Raw genomic sequence first — 24,449 nt, 5'->3', positions numbered from 1 at the left:
GATCTCTTTACATCTAAATTCATTAGCAGGGTTAATTCCCCATGAAAGTAGGGTTAGTAAAGTAACATCTTGACTGATTGTACACATAAGAGGGTCCTTGGTGAGTCCTGAAAATAGCTTTGTCTTTTCATATTCTAGTGTAGAGAGGGAAGGTGACAACAGAGATTTCTATACCAGGCCTGGATATAACTTTTGTGACATTAGTATTGCTGCTAAGAGAAAGGTCTTCTTAATAAAAGGACTGCGGTATGGTATAGAGTTCATCGTGAAGAATAGCTGAGTGACTATCATATTATTTGTTCACGGTGGTGTCTGGAAGGAAAATTTTGAGAATTTTTAAAACATTTAAATTTATTGGGGTGATGCTCTGACTAGTGTGGCTCAGTTGGTAGGGTGTTTTCCTGCAAAGCAAAAGGTCACAGGTTCAATTCCCAGTCAGGGCACAAGCCTGGGTGGCAGGTTTGGTCCCTCGTGGAGGTACCTACATTTCTACTTAAGATTTCAAGGCACTGATTGGTGTTTCTCACACTGATGTTTCTCTCCCTCTCTTCCCTTCTCTCTAAAAATAAAATCTTTGAAAAAATTAATCGGGGTGACATTGCTTAATAGGATCCTATAGGTTTCAAGTGCATATTTCTGTGATACAAGATCTGTCTATATTGCACTGTGTGCTCACCACCCAAAGTCAAACCATCTGAGAGAGCCTTTTGAGAACTAAGTTATTAGGAAAACTGAATCAATTTCTTGGCTTTGAAAGTGCTATAAACATAGCAAAGGGAAGTGATGACTTCCCACCAGAAAGTAAATCAATAAAATTTCACTTAGAATCAAAGTTCTAGCTCTCTACTACCCATGTGGCTGTACCTCAAATTCCTCAGTTATACCACCTTACATTACATGGAGGCATGCATGTTTTCATTTTAGGGGGCAAAGTAATTACTTTCCTTCATAACAGACAGCATCTTAAAGAGTCCGTTATTCATAAAAAGTGTTCAAATTCTAAAATGGAGCTGGAGCTCCATCTAAGAGTGGACTAGGAATGTTAATGTTCTATTAGAGGAAACTGAGTGATATGATATCCTTATTTTAGATGTCTCTAAAAGTCTACAGTCATGGCCCACCCCTAACTGAAAGGCTATTATTAAGTATCATCTTTTGATGAGCCAGAGAGAGGAAAAAGGATCAGGATGGGCTTTTCTTTCACCTTTCTGGAAAGACATAATGATTTGTATTTGGGGGCCCTAGTTCCCCTGGCCCTTTCAAATCCAGCTCCATGAGCTCAGCTATGGTCACTTAGGGCCCTGCCTCCTCTTCCTGTCTCGGTGAAAAATGTTAGACCTGCCCAGAAGACAGTTTTTAGGCATCCTAAGAAATCTACGACCCTTCTTTTCTATATCTACAATGGTTTTCAATTCCCTAAACAAATAAATACTTCTCAAGGGAAAACAGTTACATTTGGTTTTCTGAATACACCTAAGTCCTACTTAATAACTGATACCTACTGCCATACTATTAACTCTAATGAGAGTTTACGAGCCCTTCCATGGAAAATCTGCTAACGTATTTATTTGATCCTGGACTAAGTATATAACCCTCTCGTTTTGAAGAATGTTCACAGATAACTAAAGACTAAGGTGAAATGAAAACAGTCTGAAAGTGTTTTTAGCTGCGGGAATCTAAATGTTTAGAGACTCATGGCTGGCAATGGTGAGGACTAAGGTTGTTAACAGTGGGGTTACTGAGAAAAGTTAGCTGTCTAACTGGGCTGGAGACTATTCTTAAGCAGGTCTTGGCAAACTACGGCCTGCTACCTATTTTTATAAATCCTAAGTGCCAGGGATGGTTTTCACATGTTTAAATGATTGAAAAAAATTACAATAGAAGATTAATATTTTGTGACATAAAAATTATACGACGTTTAAACTTCAGTGTCCATGACGTTGTACTGAGCCACAACCCCACTCCCTTGTTTGTGCACCGTGGACAGCTGCTTCTGCACTACGAAGGCAGGACTGAGTACGCGACAGGGACTACCCAGCCCGCAAGTCTAAGATACTCACTGTTCCTTTCAGAATAAGTTCACTGACCCCCAGCTCCAGAGGATGGCTAGCAAGATCCTCTGAGGGGCTAAGACCATCTTTCCTGGGGAGAGTGAAGCTGCTTTATAGCATTTTTGCTATGAAGTTTTGATTTGGGACATAAAATGCCAGGTCTTATAAAATGCTAAAATTCAAGGAAGACAAGAGTCATTTGTTTAACTTCAATGGGTGGTAACAGAGTGGGATTTTGTATCGTGTCCTCCAATGCTGCACCGAAAGACCAGGCCACAGACCCTCTATTTGGACAATTAGAGACTATGCTTGAAATAGCCTGCTTGGTTTCAATACAAAAACAAAAACAGGAAAAAAAACAGTCTTTCTCAAAAAGAAAAGGCTGTTTGTGTCACTGAAATTTGGTGGAAGGGAAGGGAAAGAGAGGATGGGTTCACCAAGTAGATGGAAAGGAACATATGATTCATCTGAGTATCAGCTTCTTAAGTGTCTTCATGTCAAGGGAAGGAGAACTTGATGTGATTAAAGGGGTAGCAAGATCTCTACTGACCATATTGAAAGTGGCACGAGGTTTGAATAACGTGGCTTTGCTTCCACAGAGTGCTTGGTATTACAATTTGTACTGAGTTTAGCTTTGGATTCGGACCTGACAGTTTGAACTCATGGTTCTACCAACCTATGCTGATAAGAAGGACATGAATGACACACTTTCCTCAGAAGCAAGGTAAGTCAGATTTTTCTGCCAGGGCAAAACAAAGTTACAGAACCACCTTTAGGTGAGGGAAGTACCAGGCTGAGCTCACGGGAGAAAAGGGTGTTGTTGTATTAGTATAACAACGAAAACAGCAAAGGAGCTGTATGCTCGGGTGTCCAAGAGCAGTCACTGAGAGCTCTGCCTTAAGTGCCTGAGACTGTGAAGGGCCTCCTGCAAGGACAGGAAAGGAGAGTGTGGTCTAGTCTAAGGAAGAAAAGCAAAATGGATGAAAAGCCAGTCCAGTTAGCTGCTGGACAAAAAAGAAAAGGGAAGACTAATAATTCTGTGTGTCAAAAATATACCACAGTACGTGTACTTTGGAGTTGAATATAGACATGAACTAGAAGAAGTGGGGCCGGTCCATTCTGTTAGCTCCCCTTCATAGGATGTATGCAGTGCTTGCAAAAAGAGAAGCAAGAAAAGAGAGAAGGAGGAGGGGAAAAGCAGCTTCTAATTTAGTTCTTTACCTAACATCTAACTTATCAAAGACTTATAGCCAGAGCAGCAAAAGAGCAAAAATTCAAGATACCCTATGAGTCCTCGATAGAGTATTCCTTAATTAAATGGACACGTCCAGCCAGCTCTTGGTCTTATTTCATTAAGTTGTGTTTGATAATCAGGGACCGCTTATGAATATAATCTCAGCCCATTTCCTAATTATTCCTTTGATTTTCAGTTCTGCTGTTTATGTTATACATTTTTGCAATCTGAGTGTTTATATGTTAGATCCATGTCTTTTTTGCTCATTTCTTTTTATCCTTGAGTTCTGAATTCTAGGGAATTTCTTGAGTTTGTTTTCTATTTTGGCAACTCAGTTCTCTGACAGTGTATCCGTCCCGTTCACGAACACTTTCAGGTTCATCAGTTGCTTTCTCTAAGCACTACTACAACCCTCTCTGATCTCAAGTTGTGACTACTCCATGACTGACTTAGTTTCACATGTGCAAAGTCACGCTGACATCTGAAAACCTTTTCCTATTTCTTACTGCAAATGTATTTAGAGAGAAATATTTCCTCTGACTCTTCAGAGTGATGCCCTTCTGCTGACTTTCAGTATCTTTTACTTATTGCAGCTGCTCAGTCCAGAAAAAAACCAACTGCGTTGACTTTTTGTTCTCCTTCAGTCCTCTGTATTCTAAATTGATTAATGGTTAACCAACACAAGATCCTAAGGTAAACATTCTGCATTACTGCACATTTTTCTCATTTCCATATAAGTCATGCAATCCTTTTGATTTTATATAAGAAATGTTTCCTAAATCTGGCCTCTGTTCTCCAAGTTCACTGCCACTGTTTTGGTCCAGACACATGGTCTCTATTATTTGCCAGCAGCCTCTTAGGACTCCAAGTCCATCTTTCCTGTTTCTGCCAGAATTCACTTTTTAAAAAGCATGCTACTCGTGTCAGCCCCTGGGTGAAAAATTTGTTTCTTCTCTATGTTTATAAGGTAAAATCCAGACACTCTAGGTTATCAAACCAACTTCTTCATAACCTGACTCCCACCTGTAGGTACACCTTCTTTTTTCATACTGACCTTCTTACCATTTTTCAGACACATCACCTTTTAGACTCTGTATAAAAATACTTTGATTTTACATTTCTTTGAAAGAAGAAAGATAAGAAGAATAATATAAGTAGCAAAAAATCCTGTAACGTTCAGCAACCCCAGGCTATGGAGCACAAATGATCTGAAGTATCTGTTAGGGGCAGTGCTGAAAGAGGTACGTACAAAAACTTGCTGGCAATCCTGTCAGTCTAAGAAAGTCCTTAAAAATACAGATATTCAACACCTGCCCAGATTCACGTGGTAAATAAGAACCTCCAGAGATCACCCCCTGCATCCGTACTTCTCAAAAGCTCCCTAGGTGACCCCACTGCAAGGCCAACTGTGGGGCCCCTGCTCAAAGGCCTAGGCCAAAGATGCCACCATAACGGGCCTCACAGCACCATCAGCGTGTTCCCAGAGGTGAAATGAGGAAACACTCAGTAAACTTACCTGAGTGAGTTCATCTCTGTCTTCTGAAGAGATGAGTCACCAGCCACATGGCTAAGTTTCTGAGCTTGGAGTTTTGCTTTGTTCTCTAATGATTCCATTGATTCTTTCATTATTAACATTTTAGACTTTAATTCACAGTTCTCATTTTCAAGCTATAATTCAAATTTTGAAAATTAATAGGTAATGTCTCAGTTTTTTCCCCTTAAGCATATTTTAATAACATTTCTGAAAGGAAACTAAGGAAATAAATAAGATATATTTAAAAGTCCTTTAAAAGTCTACTTTTTATATGTTAGGTTCTACATCTTAGGGTAGGCATATACATTTCTCTCTCCTTTTCTATATCACTGAAATGAAAAAAAAAGATACAAAAAAGCAAGAAAGGAATAAAAGAGAATAATATCTCCATAGCAACAATAAAAACAGAAAGGGAAACAATTAGCAGAGCAAAAATTTTAAGAAATTTCTAAAGAACAGTAAGTAGGTAGGCCTGATTAAAGAAAAGTCGTAATAGAAAATACTGTGACCCAAACACAAATGGGCAAGATATATTTAAAAAACTGTACAAATTCCCTGGAGGGCATAAAGCATAACCCGACTTAATGTAGACACACCATGTTTCTGAATGGGAACGCAATACTGCAAATGTAACAACATTTCCTGAATAACGGTAAATTCAATGAAATTTCTGTAAGAACCCTAACAGAACCTTTTAAAAATAAGAGGGGCAGTTTAGATTTCATTCTAAAATTCATTTAGGAAAAAAGAAATTGAAGAAGAAACAGCTCTTTCTCGTGGTGCCTCCATGGCAGTCGGCTACCTCAGGACCGTGCTGAATGCTCTTTCCCAGTTACTGGCTGCAGAAACACGCTGAAGTGATACTCGCAAACTTATACCTTTAATGAGAAGTTACTGCGGACGCTCTGGGTGAAGAATGGAAGGGTTATGTGTTTCGAATCGGTGGTGGGAACGATGAACAAAGTTTTCCCAGACAGCAGCGTGTCCTGACCCATGGTTGCGTCCACCTGCTGCCGAGTAAGGGGCATTTCTGTTATGGACCATGAAGGAGTGGAGAAGGAAAGCGAAAATCTGTTCGGGATGGCAGTGTGGATGCCAATCGCAGTGTTCTCAACTTGGCCATTGTAAAAAAAAGGGAGAAAGACATTCCTGGTCTCACTGATACTACCTGGGGCCCCAAAGAACTAGCAGAATCCGCAAACTTTTCAACCTCTCTGAAGAAGATGATGTCCACTAATACGCTGTGAGAAAGCCCTCAACAAGGGAGGGAAGCAACCTTGGGCCAAAGCACCCAGATTTCAGCATTTTATTACTCCACGTGTCCTGCAACACAAACACTGGCATACCGCTCCGAAGAAACAGCGTACTTCGGAAAATAAGGGGGAGGCCACAGAATATGCTAAACTTCTGACTAAGAGAATAAAGGAGACCAAAGAAAAATGCCAGGAACACACTGCCAAGAGATGGACGCTCTCCTCTCTGAGAGCTTCTACCTCTGAGTCCAGTCAAAAATAAGATTTTCTACAAGGAGCAAATAAGTAAGATCAGACATATAAAAAAGAAAAAACCCAGGAAAAATTGAGGGTGGGGGAAGAACACAAGTATATTTACCTTATGAGATATAAATAAATTAGAAAGGTACCGTGATTAACACTGTGGATTTCTCATAGAAATGGACAAGCAAATACGTGTACACAGATGTCAATTTAGAAAAGGTAGCATTTTAGGGAAGTGGGAAAAGAATAAACTCTTTATAAACAGAGTTGGAACAGTCGCTCATTGGAGGAAAAAACCAGATAGATTTCTATTTTACTTTACATACAAAAATAAATACTAAGTAGAATAATAATTATATATAAAATTCAAAACCAAGAAATATTAGTGAAAAATATAAGTCTTCCAGTTAAAACTATAAACTGACCACACATATCTTATCTCCCCTCCCTCTGGAAACAGTGCTAAAATGACAGTAAGAGAAATAAGTAAAATGACAGTAAAGAAATGACAAGATAAATGAAATGACACGTAAAGAAATGATAAGTAAAATGATAGGAAAGAAATAAGTAGGCTATAAGGATATAGAGAACAAGAAAGAAAACAAGAGTAGACAAGTGACTTCAACAACTTGTGGAAGACAAAGAGGAGATTGAGTAATGACTCAAAATGGAAGAAAGATATAATCTAAAGCGGTTTCTGAGCCCAGGAACTACTGACATTTGAAGCTAGATCATTCTTTGTTGGGGGCAGGGCTGTCCTGTGCACTGTAGGATGTTTAGGTAGCCTCCCTGGCCAATACCTACTAGATATGAGCAGAACCTTCCCCCTTGTTGTGACAACCAAACATTCTCCAGGTATTGCCAAACGCCTCTTAGGAGGCAGAGTTGACCCGCGCTGATCTAAAGTGAGCACAACAGGAAATACCAATGTGCAGCCAGCTGATTGATCCCGAAGAAGCTCAGCTCATGGACGCACCAAGGGGTAGGTTGGGCTCGGGAGCAGAACTGAACAAGGAACCTACTGAATGGGAGAACATATCTGATAAGAGGTTAATCTCCAAAAAACATAAAGAACTTATATAACTCAACACCAGGAAGACGAATAAGAACTCAGGAACATGGACAACAGTGTGGTGATTATGGGGGCAGGGGGGTGGGTGGAGGTGGGAAGGTATAGGGGGGATAAATGGTGATGGGGAAAAATAAAATAAAATAAAATATAATAAAACTTTAATGGGTAAAGGACCTACGAATAGACACTTCTCTAAAGTAAATATACAGATAGCCAAAAGACATATGAAAAGATGCTCAATATCACTAATCATCAGAGAGATGCAAATAAGATTACAATGAGATACTGCCTCATACCCACCAGAATGACCACTATCCACAAATCAACAAACAACAAGTGCTGGCAAGGTTGTGGAGAAAAGGGAACTGTTGGTGCACTGTTGGTGGGAGTGCAGACTAGTGCAGCCACTGTGGAAAACAGTAATGGAATGTCCTCAAAAAACTAAAAATGCAACTGCCTTTTGACCCAGTGATTTCGCTTCTGGGAATGTATCCTAAGCATCCTGAAATACTGATTTGAAAGAATATATGCACACCTGTGTTCATAGCAGCATTATTTACAATAGCCAGGATCTAGAAAATGCCCAAGTGTCCATCAGTAGAAGAGTGGATAAAAAAAAGCTATGGTACATTTACACAATGGAATACTACATAGCCACAAAAAAGAAAGAACTCTTACTTTTCGCAACAGCATGGATGGACCTGGACATTATTATGCTAAGTGAAGTAATAAGCCCTTCAGAGAAAGACAAATATCGTATGATCTCACTTGTATGTGGAATCTAATGAACAAAATAAACTGACAAACAAAACAGAAACAGAGGCCTGGATATATGGAATAGACTGACAGCTGTCAGAGGGGAGTGGGGGCACTGGATGGAAAGGTGAAGGGATTAGCCAAAGAACATATGTGTATAACCCATGGACACAGACCATGGGTTATACATACGGCGGTGTGATGGCCAGAGGGAAGGGGGAGTGAGGGAATGGGAGGAAGAGGGCAAAGAGGGGACATCTGCTATAGTGTCAGTAATAAAAATAAAGAAAAGAAAGAACTGACAAGGAGTTCAAGGGAAGACAAGACAATGAGAACTTGCAGGGCAGGCAGTGGAGGAGAGCTGCACAGAGTGAGAGCTCCTGAGATCTCCAAAGCGTGGCCCTTGAGTCTTCTTTAGCTGAGCAGAGCTCAGCATGGAGGATGCTACCCCAAGGCAGGGGAAGAAGCACCAAAGAATTAGAGGGAACAATGCTCAGGACTCATGCAGGACCAGGAGTAGATCCTGTCCTCATTAGTCATTTGAAAACAACGTAATTCATGGGGAAACAGGCAGTATACTCAAAAGGGTTTTGTCTCAGTAGTGAAGCAGAATTAGTTCAAGACTAAACGTTACTCTGATCCCACCAATGAAGCTTACATGCATAAGCGAAAAGGATTAAGCTACCTCCATCTGTATCTTAACTGTATCTCAGAAAAACCTCATGAGTACCTATAGGAATATAAGTTATCCAGCGACCAAGAAGGTAAAATTCACAATGCCTGACATACACACAACCTAAAGCCACCAGGTATGCAAAGAATCGGGAAACTACAACCGATGATGGGGAGGGAAAAAAAATCAACTGACCCAAAGTTAATAGAAATTGATGAAAGAATTAGTAGACAAACTAAAAAAAGTGAAGACATAGTAAAGGAAACTAGGAAAATGAAAGAGAGAAAAAAAGACTGTCGGAACTCATATTAACTTTTAAAAATCCTCTCTCTAGAGAGAGCAATAAGAATAAAAGTGCATTTACCATGTACCCTACGTCTGTATGAGTATATGATTTTTAACAAGAGCAAAACAATAATAAGCATGATATCTGAGTGCTTACAATATGCCAGTAACTGTTCTAAGTTCTTAAATATGTATTAATCTCATTTAATACATATACAGTAAATACAGTAAGCTCATTTAATCTCCACAAGTTAGGCACTAGCACTATTCTTATTTTACAAATAAAGAAATTGAGGGATAGAAAGTTTAAGTAACTTGCCTATAGGTAATAGGTGACGGAAATGGATTTGAACCAAATAATTAGCCTTTTGAGTATACATTCTATCATCGCTATTTTTTAAAATTTTTTTAAATCCTCCCCTGAGGACATTGTTTTATTGCTTTTAGAGACAGAGGGACAGAGAAACATCGATGCAAGAGAAGCATGGACTGGTTGCCTCCTGTACACGCCCGGACCAGGGATAGCACCCAGACCAGGAATCGTGCGTGTCCTGACTGGGGATTACGCAGGCCGGTGCCCAAACAGCGGACTGAACCTGCAACCCAGGTATGTGCCCTGGCAGGGAATCAAACCCACAACCCTTCAGTTAGGGAACAACACTCCAACCAACCGGGCCACACTGGCTGGGGCATACTCCATCGTTGTTAGACAGCTGCTCTAGCATACTATCTTGTAACATCAAAATATACAGTATATTAAAACTATAATTGATATAGTCATTCATACAACACAACACACCCCACATCCAGTTTGAAAAATTACCTGGTGATTAATGTAAGTTAAATGTTCAATAGTTTTCTCTAATTCTGATTTTCCAAAAAGATTCATTTCCTGGACAGTCTGAAAGAGAATTTTGTAAAAGATGTTCATCCACATTAGACCATACAACAAAATTGCCAAAGTAAGCAACACAGGTGTCCACTACTATTCTGCTTGTTTTTTAACAACAGAATGTTTTAGAAAGAAAACCATTAGACACTTTACAAAAACGATGCTTTTGGTAGAGAAAAAACCACTCTACCTCCGTGTGTTATTTTAACAGAAGACACAGATTAGCATAATTTCATTTATAAAGACTTATACAGGTTGATTCATTAGCACAACCATAAAAGGAAAAGCCGGCGGGTTAAGTAAGCTCCGGAGTATGTCCTCACGGAGGATGTGTGAGAGAAACAGACTGTGAAGGAAGAAAAGACGAGATCAGAAAGGCACCGGGACAGACTACCCCAGGACTGTGCAAGCCACCAGAGTTTCAGACTGAGCTGGTCAACAGTGTGAACACGGGAGCCGTCTTCTGGTTACAGCACCTTATCTAATCTTGCTGATGCTAAGTCTAGGTAGGACAAGTGATATAAGTTGATGTTCCTGAGAATTTTTCTAGTGGATTCATACTTCAACCCACATTATTCATTAAAAATAAATAAAGACATCTGGTTGGACTATACATTTGGTTGAAAGAGTCACTGTGCTGCATGCATTTTTTTAGTTTATTAAGTCACTCAACCAGTATTGAGTACATACTGTCTGCCAAGCACCAAGCGAGGTGTTAGAAATACAGTAGTGAGTACAACGTATTCTCTGATGCCACAGATACTATAGTCTAGTAGAAAAGACAAAACTTAAAAAGATATTAGAGTAAAATCTGTGCATATTCTGCTAGAAAAAGGAACTTTATGGAAATATATTGAAAGGAAATCTAGAGTCTAGCATTCATTTCCTGTGTGAGGATATATTTAACCTGGCTCTAAAGGATGAACAGATACCGGCCAGCTAAGGGAACTGAAAGTGTAAAGGAGTTTTCAATAGCTATGAAAGTTGGGGCAAGAGAAAGTCCACTAAACTTGGAGTGGGGAAAACGAGGGGTGGGGAAAAGGGGGAGGTGAGCTTGGGGAAAAGAGGCTATGCCTTGAAGTAGGCAAAGACAATCATTGAAACCCTTGAAAACCGTTAATGGATTTTAAGTGGGAAAGGACTGGATTTATAATTTTGAAAGACGACTCGGACTTCAGTTTGCAACAGATATGTGAGGGAGCTAACACCTAATGCAGTTGAGAGGGAATAATGACCAGAAAAGCACGGCAGCAGGGGAAACGACAGAACCAGACAGGTTCAAGAGAAACTCCTGTGGCCTCAGAAGCCAGACTCCTTGTGACTTCATAGGTAGGTGATCTTGGGCAAATATTTCAACTCACTGCGACTCAGAGACCACATCTCTAAGCATCACCTGTCTGAAAAGGCAGCTGTCAAGATTACTCAAAAAGTCTGTGTAAAAAGCACTTACCACAGAGCCTCCTACATAGAAAGGACTTAATAAATGTTAAATATTACTTAAGAGGTAGCACTGACAACACTTGGTGATGGAGAGACATGAGCTTTCAGGAAGGGAGGAGTCGGTGGTGGTCCTGGGTTTGACAACTGGGTTGATGGTGGCGTCACAGGCCACGATTAGAGGAGGCTTAAGGATTGAGATGATTATTTCAGTTTTTAAGTAAAAGACCTGTAATAAACTCATAAATCCTCACTCCTACTATCCAGAGAGATTCTGGAAATATGAATGTCACTTTTCCTGAGTTCTCAATACTACTGCACTTTTCAAATCCTAGTTTTACATTCCTTGGACACTTCAACATACAGAAAACTTAAGTCAGTAGCTTGTACTAAAACTATCCTGGTGCACACAAGCTTCCCGTTCAGTAATTTAAACACTGGTTTGTTTTATTTATAACAAATTACTTTTAGGAAGGCAGTATTCCAAAAGATCCCAATTGAAAGTATTTTGGGGGTAAAACTTTAACTGAAATTGTATGACATAAAGACTACCCTAATAATGCTTAAATGTACTTATTCTTAATTTTAGCTGCTAATTTCTAAACATTAATTCCATAACATTTTTGGATATAAACTATAAACTCCATACTAGTAACAAGAATAGTTAATATTGAGTTCTTATTTTGTACTGAGTACTTGCTTTATATGTATTAACATATGTATTTGTTTGGAGATTATAAAAGGAATTATAAAAGACTGCCCCAGATATGACATCAAAAGCATACATGACAAAAGAAAAATAGATTAATTGGACTTCCTCAAAATTAAAATTTTTTTTTTGCTTTTAATGGACACTATTAAGAAAACGAAAAGATAACCCACAGAATGGGGGAAAGTATTTGCAAATCATATCTGACAAAGGAAATTTTATTGAGGAAATTTTATTAAGAGTAAAATATTTATTTTACTCCTATAACTCAATAGTAATGAGACAAATTACCCAAATTAAAAATGGGTGAAGGATGATCTAAATTGACATTTCTCCAAAAAAGGTTAAACAAGTGGCCAAGTAAGCACATGAAAAGATGATCGACATCATTAGCCATCACGGAAATGCAGAACAAAACCACGATGGATACCTACCAGCACGACTCTAATAAACAAGACCGACAGTAACAAGCGTTGCTGAGGACGTGCCGGTACTGCTGGTGGGAATATAAATGGCGCCTCGCTATGGGAAACGGCCTGGCACCTGCTCAGGTGGTTAAATACAGTCATCATATGAGCCCAGGTGCATGCCCAAGATAAATGAAAACACACATCCCCACAAAACGTTGTACATGAATATTCATAGCACCATTATTACTCATAAGTAGAAACAACACAAATGATAAATAATGGAACATTATTCCATAATACAAAAGAATAAAGTATTAATACATACAACATGAATGGATCTTGAACCGTTATGCTAAATGAGAGAAGCCAGGTATAAAAACCGCATACCGAATGACTCAATTTATATGCAATGTCCAGAGTTCGCAAATCTATAGAGACAGGAAGTGGACTAGTGGTTGCCTCAGACTGAGGAGGCTGGGGGAAGTGGAGAGCAGGTGAGGGCAGGTACAGGGTTTCTTCTGAATTAATGAAAATGCTCTAAAATTGATTGAGGTGATGGTTGAACAAGTCTGTAAATTTACAAAACACCACCTGAAATGGGTGAATTGTATGGTATGTGAATATCTCAATAAAACTGTTTTACGGAAAAATAATGTCCCTCCACATAAGGAACTGCCCACTGAAATCAGAGATGAATTATTTTCTACAAAGAACAAGATAATAAGTATTTTCGGCTTTATGAGCTGTAGTTTCTATAGCAATTACTAAACTCTTCCACTGCAGCAAAAAAGAAGCCACAGAGAACACGTAAATGAAGGAGCATCATATTTCAATAACATTTACCAACACTGAAATCTGAATTTCAAAAATTTCACGTGTCATAAAATATTATTCTTTTTGGTTTTTCAATGATTTAAAAATGTATACATCATTCCTAGGACACAGGCCAGATGGAAACATCGTGGTTTAGATGTGGCTCGTGTGCCACTGTTTGCCAACCCCTCGTCTATCAATAGTTGTCATTCTGAAAGGTAACTTCACAGAAAAACACATAGAAAGACCTCTGTTTTTCTCAATGCATTACCTTTCCAAAATAAGTCAGTCTTATTTCTTACTTACTTTTAGCTTGTCTTTTAAAGCTTCCTTTTCTGCCATAACCCTTCTTAGGTCAGATATTGCAACTTCTTTTTCCTTTTCCATAAGACTAACGATATTATGGGAGACCGTGCTTTGGGAGGATTCTTGTCGTAGTAAAGATAATTCTTCCTGAGCCTTAAAGAATTAAAAGATATAAATAACACTTTGGATATGCCCCCAATTAAAAAAAACATAACAAAAAACTAAGCACATGCTACCTTTGCTCTCTTTCCAAATCCCCCCAAAATGAGTAAAAGGATTAAAATAGTAATAATAATAATAATAATAATAATAATAATAATAATACAAGGAAGTTGAGGGAAGTGCCAGCTACAAAATTGTGGAAACCAGAGAGCAGATGGAAAACTAGTAATTAAGCAGACCCCAAAAAGCTGAACTCTAAGCCAACCTTTAGGAAAGCCTAGAAATGGATTAATTTGTCCTGCAGAACCCCAAAAGTGAAAACACCTTTTCAAATTGACCTTTTAACTTGCATGTCCTTCTCCCCCTCTTGAAGTAGCAGGAGCATTTCCTGGGCGACTGATAGGGAACGAATTTAGGTGACAGCTACCGTGCCTTGTTTACACTCACCTTGGCCTGACAACTGAGGCTCTGTGGGGGCCAAGCCGCAGGGGTGCCCTCACCCCGAGTTTCCTCACTAGAGCCTCGGCCCTTAATATCCAACAGGCCCCAGAGCGGCTGCCACTCACTGTGTGAAAGACATATTCCGACATGTCTGAATCCCATGGATTAATTTGGTTGGCTTAGAGTCAGCCTAAGACCTGTTCCAGCCAAGTTTTAGAAGTAGATTATCTCTAACTGACCTGACAAATAGTTAGAAAAAAAGAAGAAATATGAAAAAATAATAGAAATCTCTGCTTTTGGAACAGGATTGTAAGTAGAAACTACTACTTATAATTCTAATTCTGAAGGAATACCATGAGATCCCTGTATTACAATAATTTCAAGGATATATACTGGTTCCATTATAGTTAACTAGTTCTGTATAATGTTGGCTTAATTATAACCAATTTCTTACTTCATTATATAAAACACTCAGTTTATCTCTTTCTGCTGTCAATAATTTAACGTTGGACTGTATATCCTCCATATGTTTTTCAAATCTTTCCAGCATATGCTGAAGTTCATCTCTTTCCCTTGCGATCAGATGAATTTCAGAATTGTAATCACCCTGAAACATAATTTAAAAACAGAAGTTATCATTTGTTATAATTACCACCAAAAGGTTGTCACAGGGATGCTGGTGGTGAGACTGACTGAAAGATGCTGACAAAAAACCCAAAAGTTCCTTCAATGTAATTGTGGAACACAATTCTTAACCTACAATGAGAGGAGCTGAGAGGGTTGGCAGTACCGGGGCTAATTTCTGGCCTTCAAATTCCCAGGAAGGGACGCAGCCGCCAATGATACTCTTTGATCAGATCCCATCTGATGCTTCAACTGTCATTCCCCTGTTATTTCTACTGGAGGTAACAAGTGTCATCCTAGACCAGAAGTATCAGCAGAATCTAGGAACCTGTTAGACATGCAAGTTTTGGGGCCCAACCCAGACCTACTCAATCAGAAACTTTGGAGATAAGACCCAGTAACTGGTTTATCGAGGCCTCCAGGTGATTTGGTGCATGCTAATTGTGGGGGAACACTAGTTTATAACCATCTCCAGGGCAGGGACGAGGGGGCACTGTGTGCCTGCTCACCCAGTGCAAGTAACTGTAACAGCCTAGCACATTCCTCAGTGTTTTCTGTGACAATCTAAGATCAATGGCCTAGACTCACCAACCCCCAACTGTCCTAGTTTCAAACCGATGTGAGGTCTACTTTTGCAATCAGGTAAATATAAATATTTCTACCGGCAGTCTATGTACATTAAACAACTTTGTACCGATTATTCTAGGACAATGCAACAGATCCACTATCTTCACAACAACTGTGGAAAATAAAGATGGTCAATGCAGACTTGGGATCTATGGTATCTCACTGCTAAAGTACTAAGTTCAGAAGCCCTAGGTAGGGATAGTCAGATACTTTGATACACTGGCCATCGTCCTGATCTATGTTATTCAGTATTTCCTGTGCACATAACACATCCAATGTAGAGTTGGTAAGTGGTAGATAACTGTGGGGTACCCCTCACCTGCAACTTGGAAATAAACTATCCTTTTGGTTAATAAGCAAAATCAAGGCATAATAGATGAGGTTAGTTATCTGGACACCTTAAATGATAAAATGTCTTACAAGACAAAAGCAGGTTAAAATTTGAAGACTTAATCAACGCTTGAATAACTGTAAAAGAAAATCTATAACCTGAATAAAAATACCTTACAGAAAGGGGGTAGTCTACATGGATTTCAGAAAAGGAAGCACTCAATGAATAAGGATTTGACAGTCTATTTTTTCTATTCTCTAGGTCTCAGCTTCAATGCCACTTTCTGTAAGGAGTCCTTCTAGATGCTCCAATCTAACTTAGACCTCCCCTTCTACACGCTCTCACAGCCTCCCGAATCCTTCCTGTATTCGTTCTTCATTAACATTTACATCAATAAGGTTATAAAGTAATTCACATAACTATGCGTTTAATGTATGTCTTAACCACTAAAATGTAAGCTCTATGAGGGACACAGTAGGTGTCTGCTCTCATTCACATCTTCAGTGCCTGGCACGGTACCTGGGAAAACGTGTGAATTCCCCCAGCATTTACTGACGGGCCTTCTCAAGCAGAAACAGTAGCTCTTTTCTAAATGTATTTTGTATGTGGATATTTATACTTGTGTTAATATATAATTATTAATAACTTCCTTATCACTCTACTGTTTTCCATACACGCATGCACATGCACAACACTCAAGGTGATGAGGCTAAGAACTATGTCTTCTTTACCTCATACTTCTAGTGCCTTGGTATGTATTTGATGAACTGAATCTGACTTTTGACCTAGACTTGATTTGCTTTGAACCAGCAAGTAATAAAGAAATGAAACATTTACTAGGAACTAGATTTTATACTAGACCCTTATGCAAATCATCTCATACAATCTTCACAAGAGGTTTTAGTTACTTTCCTTACCTTGCGAATGAGGAAACCAAAGTTCCATGAAGTTAGATAACTTGGCCAAGTTCATAAAGCCAGTTTGTGGAGTTTGTACTTTCAACAGGCCTCCAACTCCAATGCACTTTCCACTACACTATACTCAAAACTTGCCCTTGGAACCACAGCGAGAACAAGGTGAAAGGGGACAGTGACCTCCCCGACCCCATACATAGACAACAGAGAATCAACAAATGTTTTGTTGACAAAGACCCTTGCCATTAAAAATGTCAGCATTTTTTTCTGAGTTATTGTAATCCCAAGAATCTGTGCCTAAATTTCCCATAAAGCAGGGGTTGAAAACTCACAGCTTATACCAAAGCCAGCTTTGGAGCTGTCTTTGTTGTTTGCCAATAAAGCGTTTCTAAACATGTTCAAAATACCCAGTTTCCAGTGGGGTTGCCCTCTCTAGTCTCAGCACTCACAACTGTCTTACACTCCACCGTTTCCCTAGTGAACATACCCACTTCCCTTCCATGCCTCCGATTTATCACCGGGACCCTACAATGCTCTGAACACCTCAACTTCTGAGATTTGGAAAATGAATTCTTTATTCACATCAGTTAACATTAGAACATTTCAAGAAAGTAAATAAAATTGAAAGAGGAAAATGTCTCTCTTGATTTTACCAGTACCTTAATAAAATCTCTCATTTGTCTTTCAACTGAATCTACACCAAGCAACTGAATTGAATCTTTAGGTTAAAAGCTCTGAAATATTTATCTACTCAGTTCTATTTAATAAATATTTGATTAAATTAATCAACCATTTTTGTGGAAGATTCTCCTACACAATGAAGGTGACAAATTTAGTGAGTTATTTTTCATGAGTCTCAACTATGTATGGGGATTAAAAAAATAACTCCGTAACGTAAATTAATTTACACTGTATTTTCCCACCAATTCATCTGCTTATAAAATAAAATAGTGTTTATACTGACACTTGTAAATCAAATTCAGCCATTAGTCAATGAGGTTAAAAAACAAAGTCTAATTAGAAAATGACTCAAAACCATTTGACAACTGACAGGATGTTCAGGAAAACGATGATGGCATTGGCCAATTCAGCCAAGTCTGAAATCAAATGTTTTGAGTTTTAATGACTTTACTCCCAGTTTCCCCTAATTTTATCTAGTGTGTAGTAATGTTAGGGTAATAAACCTCCAGAACTCCTATGGCTCCAAAGCCAGAAAAAAACAAACAAAAAAACCCCTAAAGAACTCAAATGATACTCACAAAACAATGATACTCATAGAACAGTGAAAACAATTAAGACCTAAAATAGAGACTGATGATTTTAATCTCGCACGAATCATGACTAACTAACTACCTAATATACATCTTTAGAGTACCAACTTGTGAAGGTGGCTGTAGTGAGAATGGGCCGATCTGCCCGGCACCCTGGCACCCAGCTCCACTCACTATTTTCTCCTGTTGCGTGATTAACACGGGGATGCCTGGTCTGTACCATGTGATCCGCTTTTCTGACTAGTCCAAGGCTGGGAATGGCATGAAACCATGGTGCCTGCCATGTGGATAAAACCACTCTACTTCGAGAGAGAAAATGCAGCTGATGCCAAAAGTAAAGGGTAGAAAGAGAAGAAATGTCCACTGGCATGAGTTCCGGGTTCCGGTTTCTGGAAGCCCAGAAGCCCTTGCACTCCTCCTATGTATGTAAAGAGCTACTCAATCTTTCCTTAAGTTCTAGAAATCAGTATGTCATGCTTTGTTCTTGAGTAGTTTTCCTAATTAATGCAGTGTTCCTATAGTTCAGGTCATGGACGGAAACAAAAATCAAAATTAAGAAAGTTCTTAAAAGCAAGTGTGAACAAAGTTAGATTTGATACAGTAATAAACCAGAGAAGTTTGTTCAAAAAGATATTCTCCTTTCAATTACACTGATAAAGAGTTATTACCTTTTCTAGCATTTTAGATGTTGGAGTTTTTTCACGTGCAGAACAATTTGTAGAGCAAGATCTTCGTTGTATTATATGCTGGAGTCTTTCTAGCTCTTTCTTATAAAAATCTCGTTCTTCTTCTATACTTTTCAGAAATGCATCTAAACGAGAAGGTGACTTGTCTCGACGTTTTATTCCATGCTCTAGCCTCATCCGCTCAACTTCCAAAGTAAGTTCTCTTTCTGAAAGTGAAAAGTAATTCAATCTTAAAAGTGCTGCATTTAAATCATATAATTAGCCAAATAAACTGTATCTATTACTTTTGGAATGCAAGCTACTAAAAATCGTTAACTGTTTTGTACATCACCTATAACTGCTAGATATCGAAGAAGCAAATACTGAGAGAAAAGGAGAGAAGTAGTCTTTAGAGAGACACCAGTTTGTTTCTCTGACTAGAACAAAGGTCCCATGAGAGCAGGGACCTTGTGCATCTTGTTTACCATCATATCCCAGTACCCAAAACAGCCTGGCACACGGCAGGCTCATAAACATTTGTCGAATGAATGAATGAATGAATGAATGTATGAATTCTTACGTGCTTCTTAAAAAATCTCATTTAAGACTGGCACCTGGCAGAAAAGGAGCCTACTTCATTTGTGTGTGTGTATACTCTCAAGTGATAGAACTGCATTTCCTTATAAAAATCCTGTTCTTCAATTTTTCACTTTTAGAATAGTCTTCCCCTTAGTCTTATATAATTCTATTGTCATTTTGCCTCAAAGAATAGACTTCTATTTGAAAATATTGAAGCAGGGCTTCCTTTACTAATCCAAGTAAAAAGAATTCTGCCAGGCCCTTGAGGGATAAAGGTTTTCTACTGCACCTACGGTGCCTCGTATGGCTGCTGTTGTACACAAGCACTGAATGAATGAGAGACCATCTACTAAGGAAAATAAGACATCAGGAGGAAATCACAATCACTTTGTAAGTTTTCAACATTTTACATTTTACCTGTAACTCCAAAACTTTCAATTTTTTTGCTGAGTCTTTGTTTTTCTTGTTCAAGCTGATGAACAACAGTTTCCAGGTCTGATTTTATAAGGAGTTCATCACTCAGTCTCTCTTTCTCCTTACGGCATAAGTTTAATTCCTGCAAATTTTAATACCATAATCAGGATTTCAAAACAATTTTATAAAATATCATAGCACTTAAAAGAGATATTTTTAAAAGCATGCTTATTTAAGAGTAACTCAAATACACACACACACATATACACACACACATACACTTTTAGTCAAATGTATGGTTTCAACTAAATTAATTATCAGTTGTGGCTAAAAGCAACATAAAACGCAAATGTCAATGGTGTTCTTTTCTGAGTAATAGAATTACTAGGTTTTTATTTTCTTTTAATTTGTTTAGCAAATTGTCCTATATTTAAAAAATAAATATTTACTTGTACAATAAAAAAATTTAAAGCTTTTTTATTTTTAGAGGAGGGCAGAAGAAAGACATAGTGTTCTAAGAGTACCACAGGGATGTAACTACGTTATTCTCTCAACCTCATCTGCACAGCGGGACTGGACCAGTAACTGGACACCAACGATGCACTGGCGAGAAGAAATCTACGGAGGTGAAGCACTCTGCACAGTGTCCAGCAGATGGCAAGTGCTTAATTAATGCTAGCTATAGAAATCAGTATTTACCTTAAAATACATAAAATATGGCACTATTAGAGAAGACAGAAAAGGTCAGAAAGTAAGCACAGCAACATCTTACTGTCTGCCAACACTGGTAAAACTTGGTCAGAGTTCTGACACCAGCGCTTCCAATCACATTTAACTTCTTCTAGTGTGCAAACAAACAGCAAAAATCCCTGCTCTCATGGAGCTTATGCTGAGTTTCACTATGTAAAAACATCATCAAACATATAGACGTTTGTCTACTTTCTGTTTATTGACCTCCTGGGAGAAATGTATAATATCTATGAGACTAAAGAGTGGACAACATTTAGCAGGTTTAGCTAATTCCATTACTCAATATTGAATTGAACTGAATACCTACACTTGAATAAAAAGAAAGCCACGGTGATATGTTGTCCATAGTGAGCATATAAAAATCGACAAGCATTTGAGCACGTACTATGTGCCAGCATATCACAATGGCTTCATTTCTAAGTTTGTCTGATGCCACCAGAACACGGCACACTAGAATGTATACAGAGTATACATAACAAGAAAACCCGGAAATTAGTATTAGGCTTTGTTTCCAGTCTTAGCAGAAACTCATCCAATTTAACAAGCTATTAAAAAAATCCTCAATAATCTTTTGGGTGGCCACCCAGGAATTTCTACCCATAAGCAAGACACTCTGCCAGTTTTAGACTGTGTAGGACAACATTCTATGTCTAGGCTTATGTTTGAATGGTTACTAACATTCTGATTTGAAAAACAAATAATACGACTAGGAAAATGGTTTGCAGTACCAAACAAAGCTATTAAAAGAGGAATGAGTATTTTAATAAAAGTCAAGTGTCATCAAGTAATTACTGATTTCTAGTTTTAATATTTATAAACTGACAAGTCATGAGGTAGTTAAAAGAATGGAAAATTCCTAACAGGTTTTTCAAATTTGAATTTAACTTGCCAAGTACTATATATGAGATCGAGGCATTATAAAAATATAAATTGGACAATTGTAACTGAATAAAAATAAAATAAAATAAATACAAATAAACTACAAATTTAAAAAAACATTAAAAAAACTAAAAATATAAATCGAACTAAATATATCCATACAATGAAATTATTATTCAGCCATAAAAAGGAAACCCTGGATACATGCTATAAGCATGAACCCTGAAAATGTGGCACATGAAAGAAGCCAGGCACAAAAAGCCACATATTTGGATGGTTCCGTTTATGTAAGCATCCAGGGTAGGCAATCTACAGAAACAGAAAGTAAATTATTAGCTGTCAGGGGATGAACAGAGGAGGAAAACAGGGAGTGCCTGCTCGTGGCATGAAGTTTCTTTTTGGAATGATAAAAATGTCCTGTCATGTAACAGCAGTGACGGCTGCACTGCTTAGTGACTATAGCAAACCACTAAATTGTACACTTAAAAGAGTGATTATTATGATGTGTAAATTACATCTAAGTAAAAAATACATATGTAAAATAAAGCACAAAAATTTTCTTACCAGAAGTTCTGGTGATTCAGTATGACGCATACTTACCAGTTGAAGTTTTGCCATTGTTTCTTCAAGATTCCGCATCTCAGAAAGATTTCTTTTAATCTCTTTCTAGGAATAAAAAGCCTATTAGATAAATACCTAAAAATCAAGAATACTCAGCAATAAGTCACACCGCAAATATGATCATTTTCATGTAATTTATGCTCCCTCTCACCAGTGATATCTGAGGCTTTAGACCTAAGCCTAAATTTCAACGAAGAAGAGGCAAAATTGAGGCTTCTCTTTAATTTCTTGGTATCCTGAATGCTTACAGGGAGCTATCTGTGACAACTGAAAACTCTTCTTTGCCTGTGTACCTGTAGGACTGTCCTGGAAGCCCGGTTTTAGAATTCATCCTACAGCTCTCTCGTTTCCTCATCTTCCTATCCCATTGCTTTCCCCGCACCCATGACTACCAGCCTGGATCCTCTGTCCTACAACTGTCTTCTTTAATTTCTTTCAGCACTATTTTGTAGTTTTCAGTGCACACTTCCTTGGTTAAGTTTATTCCTAAGTATCTTATTCTTTTTGATGCTACTGTAAATGGGATTATTCATTTGCTTTTTAGATTTTAATTATTAGCGCATCAAAACACACCTGATTTTTGTGTGTTGCCTTAGTATCCTGCAACTTTGCTGGATGTATCCGTTCTGTTGTGTGTATGTGTACGTGTGAAATCTTTAGAGTTTTCTACCTAAAAAAACTAAAAACCACCTAAAAGGTCATGTCATTTGGCAACATAATTTTACTTCTTTCTTCCCAATGTGAATGTATTTTATCTCCTTTTCTTGCCTAAGTGCTCTGGCTAGGATTTCCAGTACTCTGTTAAACAGAAGTGGTAAGAATGAGCATCCTTGCCTTATCCCTGATCTTAGAGGAAAAGCTTTCAGTCTCTTCACCACTGGGTGTGATGTTAGCTGTGGGCTCTTCACACATGGCCTTTATTATGGTGAGGTAGTTTCCAATCTATTTAACTAGGTAGTGGAGGTGACACTATAAACTTAATTCAGTGATGTACTATAACGGTGGTCTTCAAACTAGGTTATGCCCATTCCTGAGATAACATGAAGACTTTCCAAATATTATGTAAAACAATTATATATACATGTTTTTAAGGAATCATTGTCTGGATCCTTAATTTGCACATATAGTCCTTCTTAAATATTATTTACCTGAGAATCTATCTGCTTGTGGTCTAGGTAATGTGGGGGTCTCCTCTCCTACCTTCTCTCTCATAACTGCCTTTCCCCCACTTTTCAAACTAAAGACATACATGTAATGTCTCACTGTCTCAAGATATGAGCAACTTTTGAAGCACCAGACAAAAAGATAATCTGCAATGTTGGGGCTGGCCAAAACAAATTCTAGGTAAGACACTATTTTCTCCCATTTTATCTCATTAAGAAATGTATTTCCAATAAAATTTTAGTTTTTTATTTAATAAGTATTTATCAAAATGTGTGATATATTTGTCACTTTGATCCTCTGATTACTAATAAGTGTAATGATAATGCTATGTGGAGGAAAGGGTTAACACTTTCAACCTCAGAGTTACAGGACATTGTGAAAAATGAAACATTTCACTTTACATATTTTTTATTGCAAAGCCATTTGATAGGGTGATTATAAAAAGATATTCAAACATAGGATAAAATTTTGTGAGGATTTCAAGAAAGGGGTATTTGGATTCTAGTGGCTACATTTAGAAGATGACGTGACAGTTTTATTCTAAGAGATCAATATTTACAACAGACGAAATTATATCCTTTGCATCTACATAAATTTAAAGATAGAATACTTAAAATTTTTCAAGGGCATATACAGTTGTTTTTTTAAGCATTTAAAGGGTTTATGAGCACAACATGACAAAGACAACAAATTTCTGAAGTTCACTCACAATGCAGAGATAAAAGGGCAGATGGAAATATTGAAGGAAAATAGGGCACACTGTAGAGAACTACCTCGACAGGTGTATTTCAGAAACAAACACAAACAACGAGAACAAATGCCAGCATTTAGAGCGTGTAAAACACTTTAGAAAAACACGAATTACAAAACGAACAAATCAAAGGACCTGAACGTGTATCAAAGGGCTCACGCTCACGATGTTCCCGGAGAATGAAGGAACACTGCCTCCCCCCCAAACATACCTTTGCTTCCCCAAGTTCTTTATCAGCAGTCTCAAGCACTTCTTCTTTATGTCTTTCCAACTGCTGTGCTAAATGGTCTATTTCGGTTAATTCTTGGCAGAGTTTTTCATTTTTGTTACTTAAATTAACTACTTCAGTAGTCACTGTTTCCTTTGTTTCCATAAGCTCTTGTATATGTTTCTCCAGGTCTTTATTAGCTTGCTGAAGAAAGTCAACCTAAGTTGAATTTATAATTTATAAGAAATATGAAATGGAAAACTATCCTAAATACTAAACTCTCCAAAAAATATTTCAAAATACTGTATTTTTAAAATACCGAAAATTAAAACCACAACCATTTTACATTTGCAAACTTATATTGTTTTGATTTGCAAAAC

The 24,449-nt window shown here is 37.9% G+C and overlaps 1 protein-coding gene across 3 annotated transcripts in view; it reads right to left on the bottom strand.

The window, feature by feature from the left end:
* Nucleotides 1-24,449, bottom strand: part of CEP135 (centrosomal protein 135) — a 59,374-nt gene that overhangs the window by 19,544 nt on the left and 15,381 nt on the right. For 2 of the 3 annotated variants that reach the window (XM_053923136.1, XM_053923138.2), the window contains exons 8-15: nucleotides 24,073-24,288; nucleotides 21,926-21,991; nucleotides 19,700-19,838; nucleotides 18,707-18,930; nucleotides 14,726-14,878; nucleotides 13,669-13,821; nucleotides 9,925-10,002; nucleotides 4,802-4,953 (exon numbers count right to left, since the gene is read on the bottom strand). In XM_053923136.1, coding sequence (XP_053779111.1) covers nucleotides 4,802-4,953; nucleotides 9,925-10,002; nucleotides 13,669-13,821; nucleotides 14,726-14,878; nucleotides 18,707-18,930; nucleotides 19,700-19,838; nucleotides 21,926-21,991; nucleotides 24,073-24,288 — 1,181 coding nt within the window. The remainder of the gene's footprint in view (nucleotides 1-4,801; nucleotides 4,954-9,924; nucleotides 10,003-13,668; nucleotides 13,822-14,725; nucleotides 14,879-18,706; nucleotides 18,931-19,699; nucleotides 19,839-21,925; nucleotides 21,992-24,072; nucleotides 24,289-24,449) is intronic. The other variant, XM_053923137.1, reaches the window with a different exon arrangement.

The sequence above is a fragment of the Desmodus rotundus genome, chromosome 4, assembly GCF_022682495.2.
Source record: "Desmodus rotundus isolate HL8 chromosome 4, HLdesRot8A.1, whole genome shotgun sequence".
Classification (NCBI taxonomy): domain Eukaryota; kingdom Metazoa; phylum Chordata; class Mammalia; order Chiroptera; family Phyllostomidae; genus Desmodus; species Desmodus rotundus.
The sequence above is the reverse complement of the archived record's forward strand: the minus strand, read 5'-3'. Positions and strand labels throughout refer to the sequence as shown.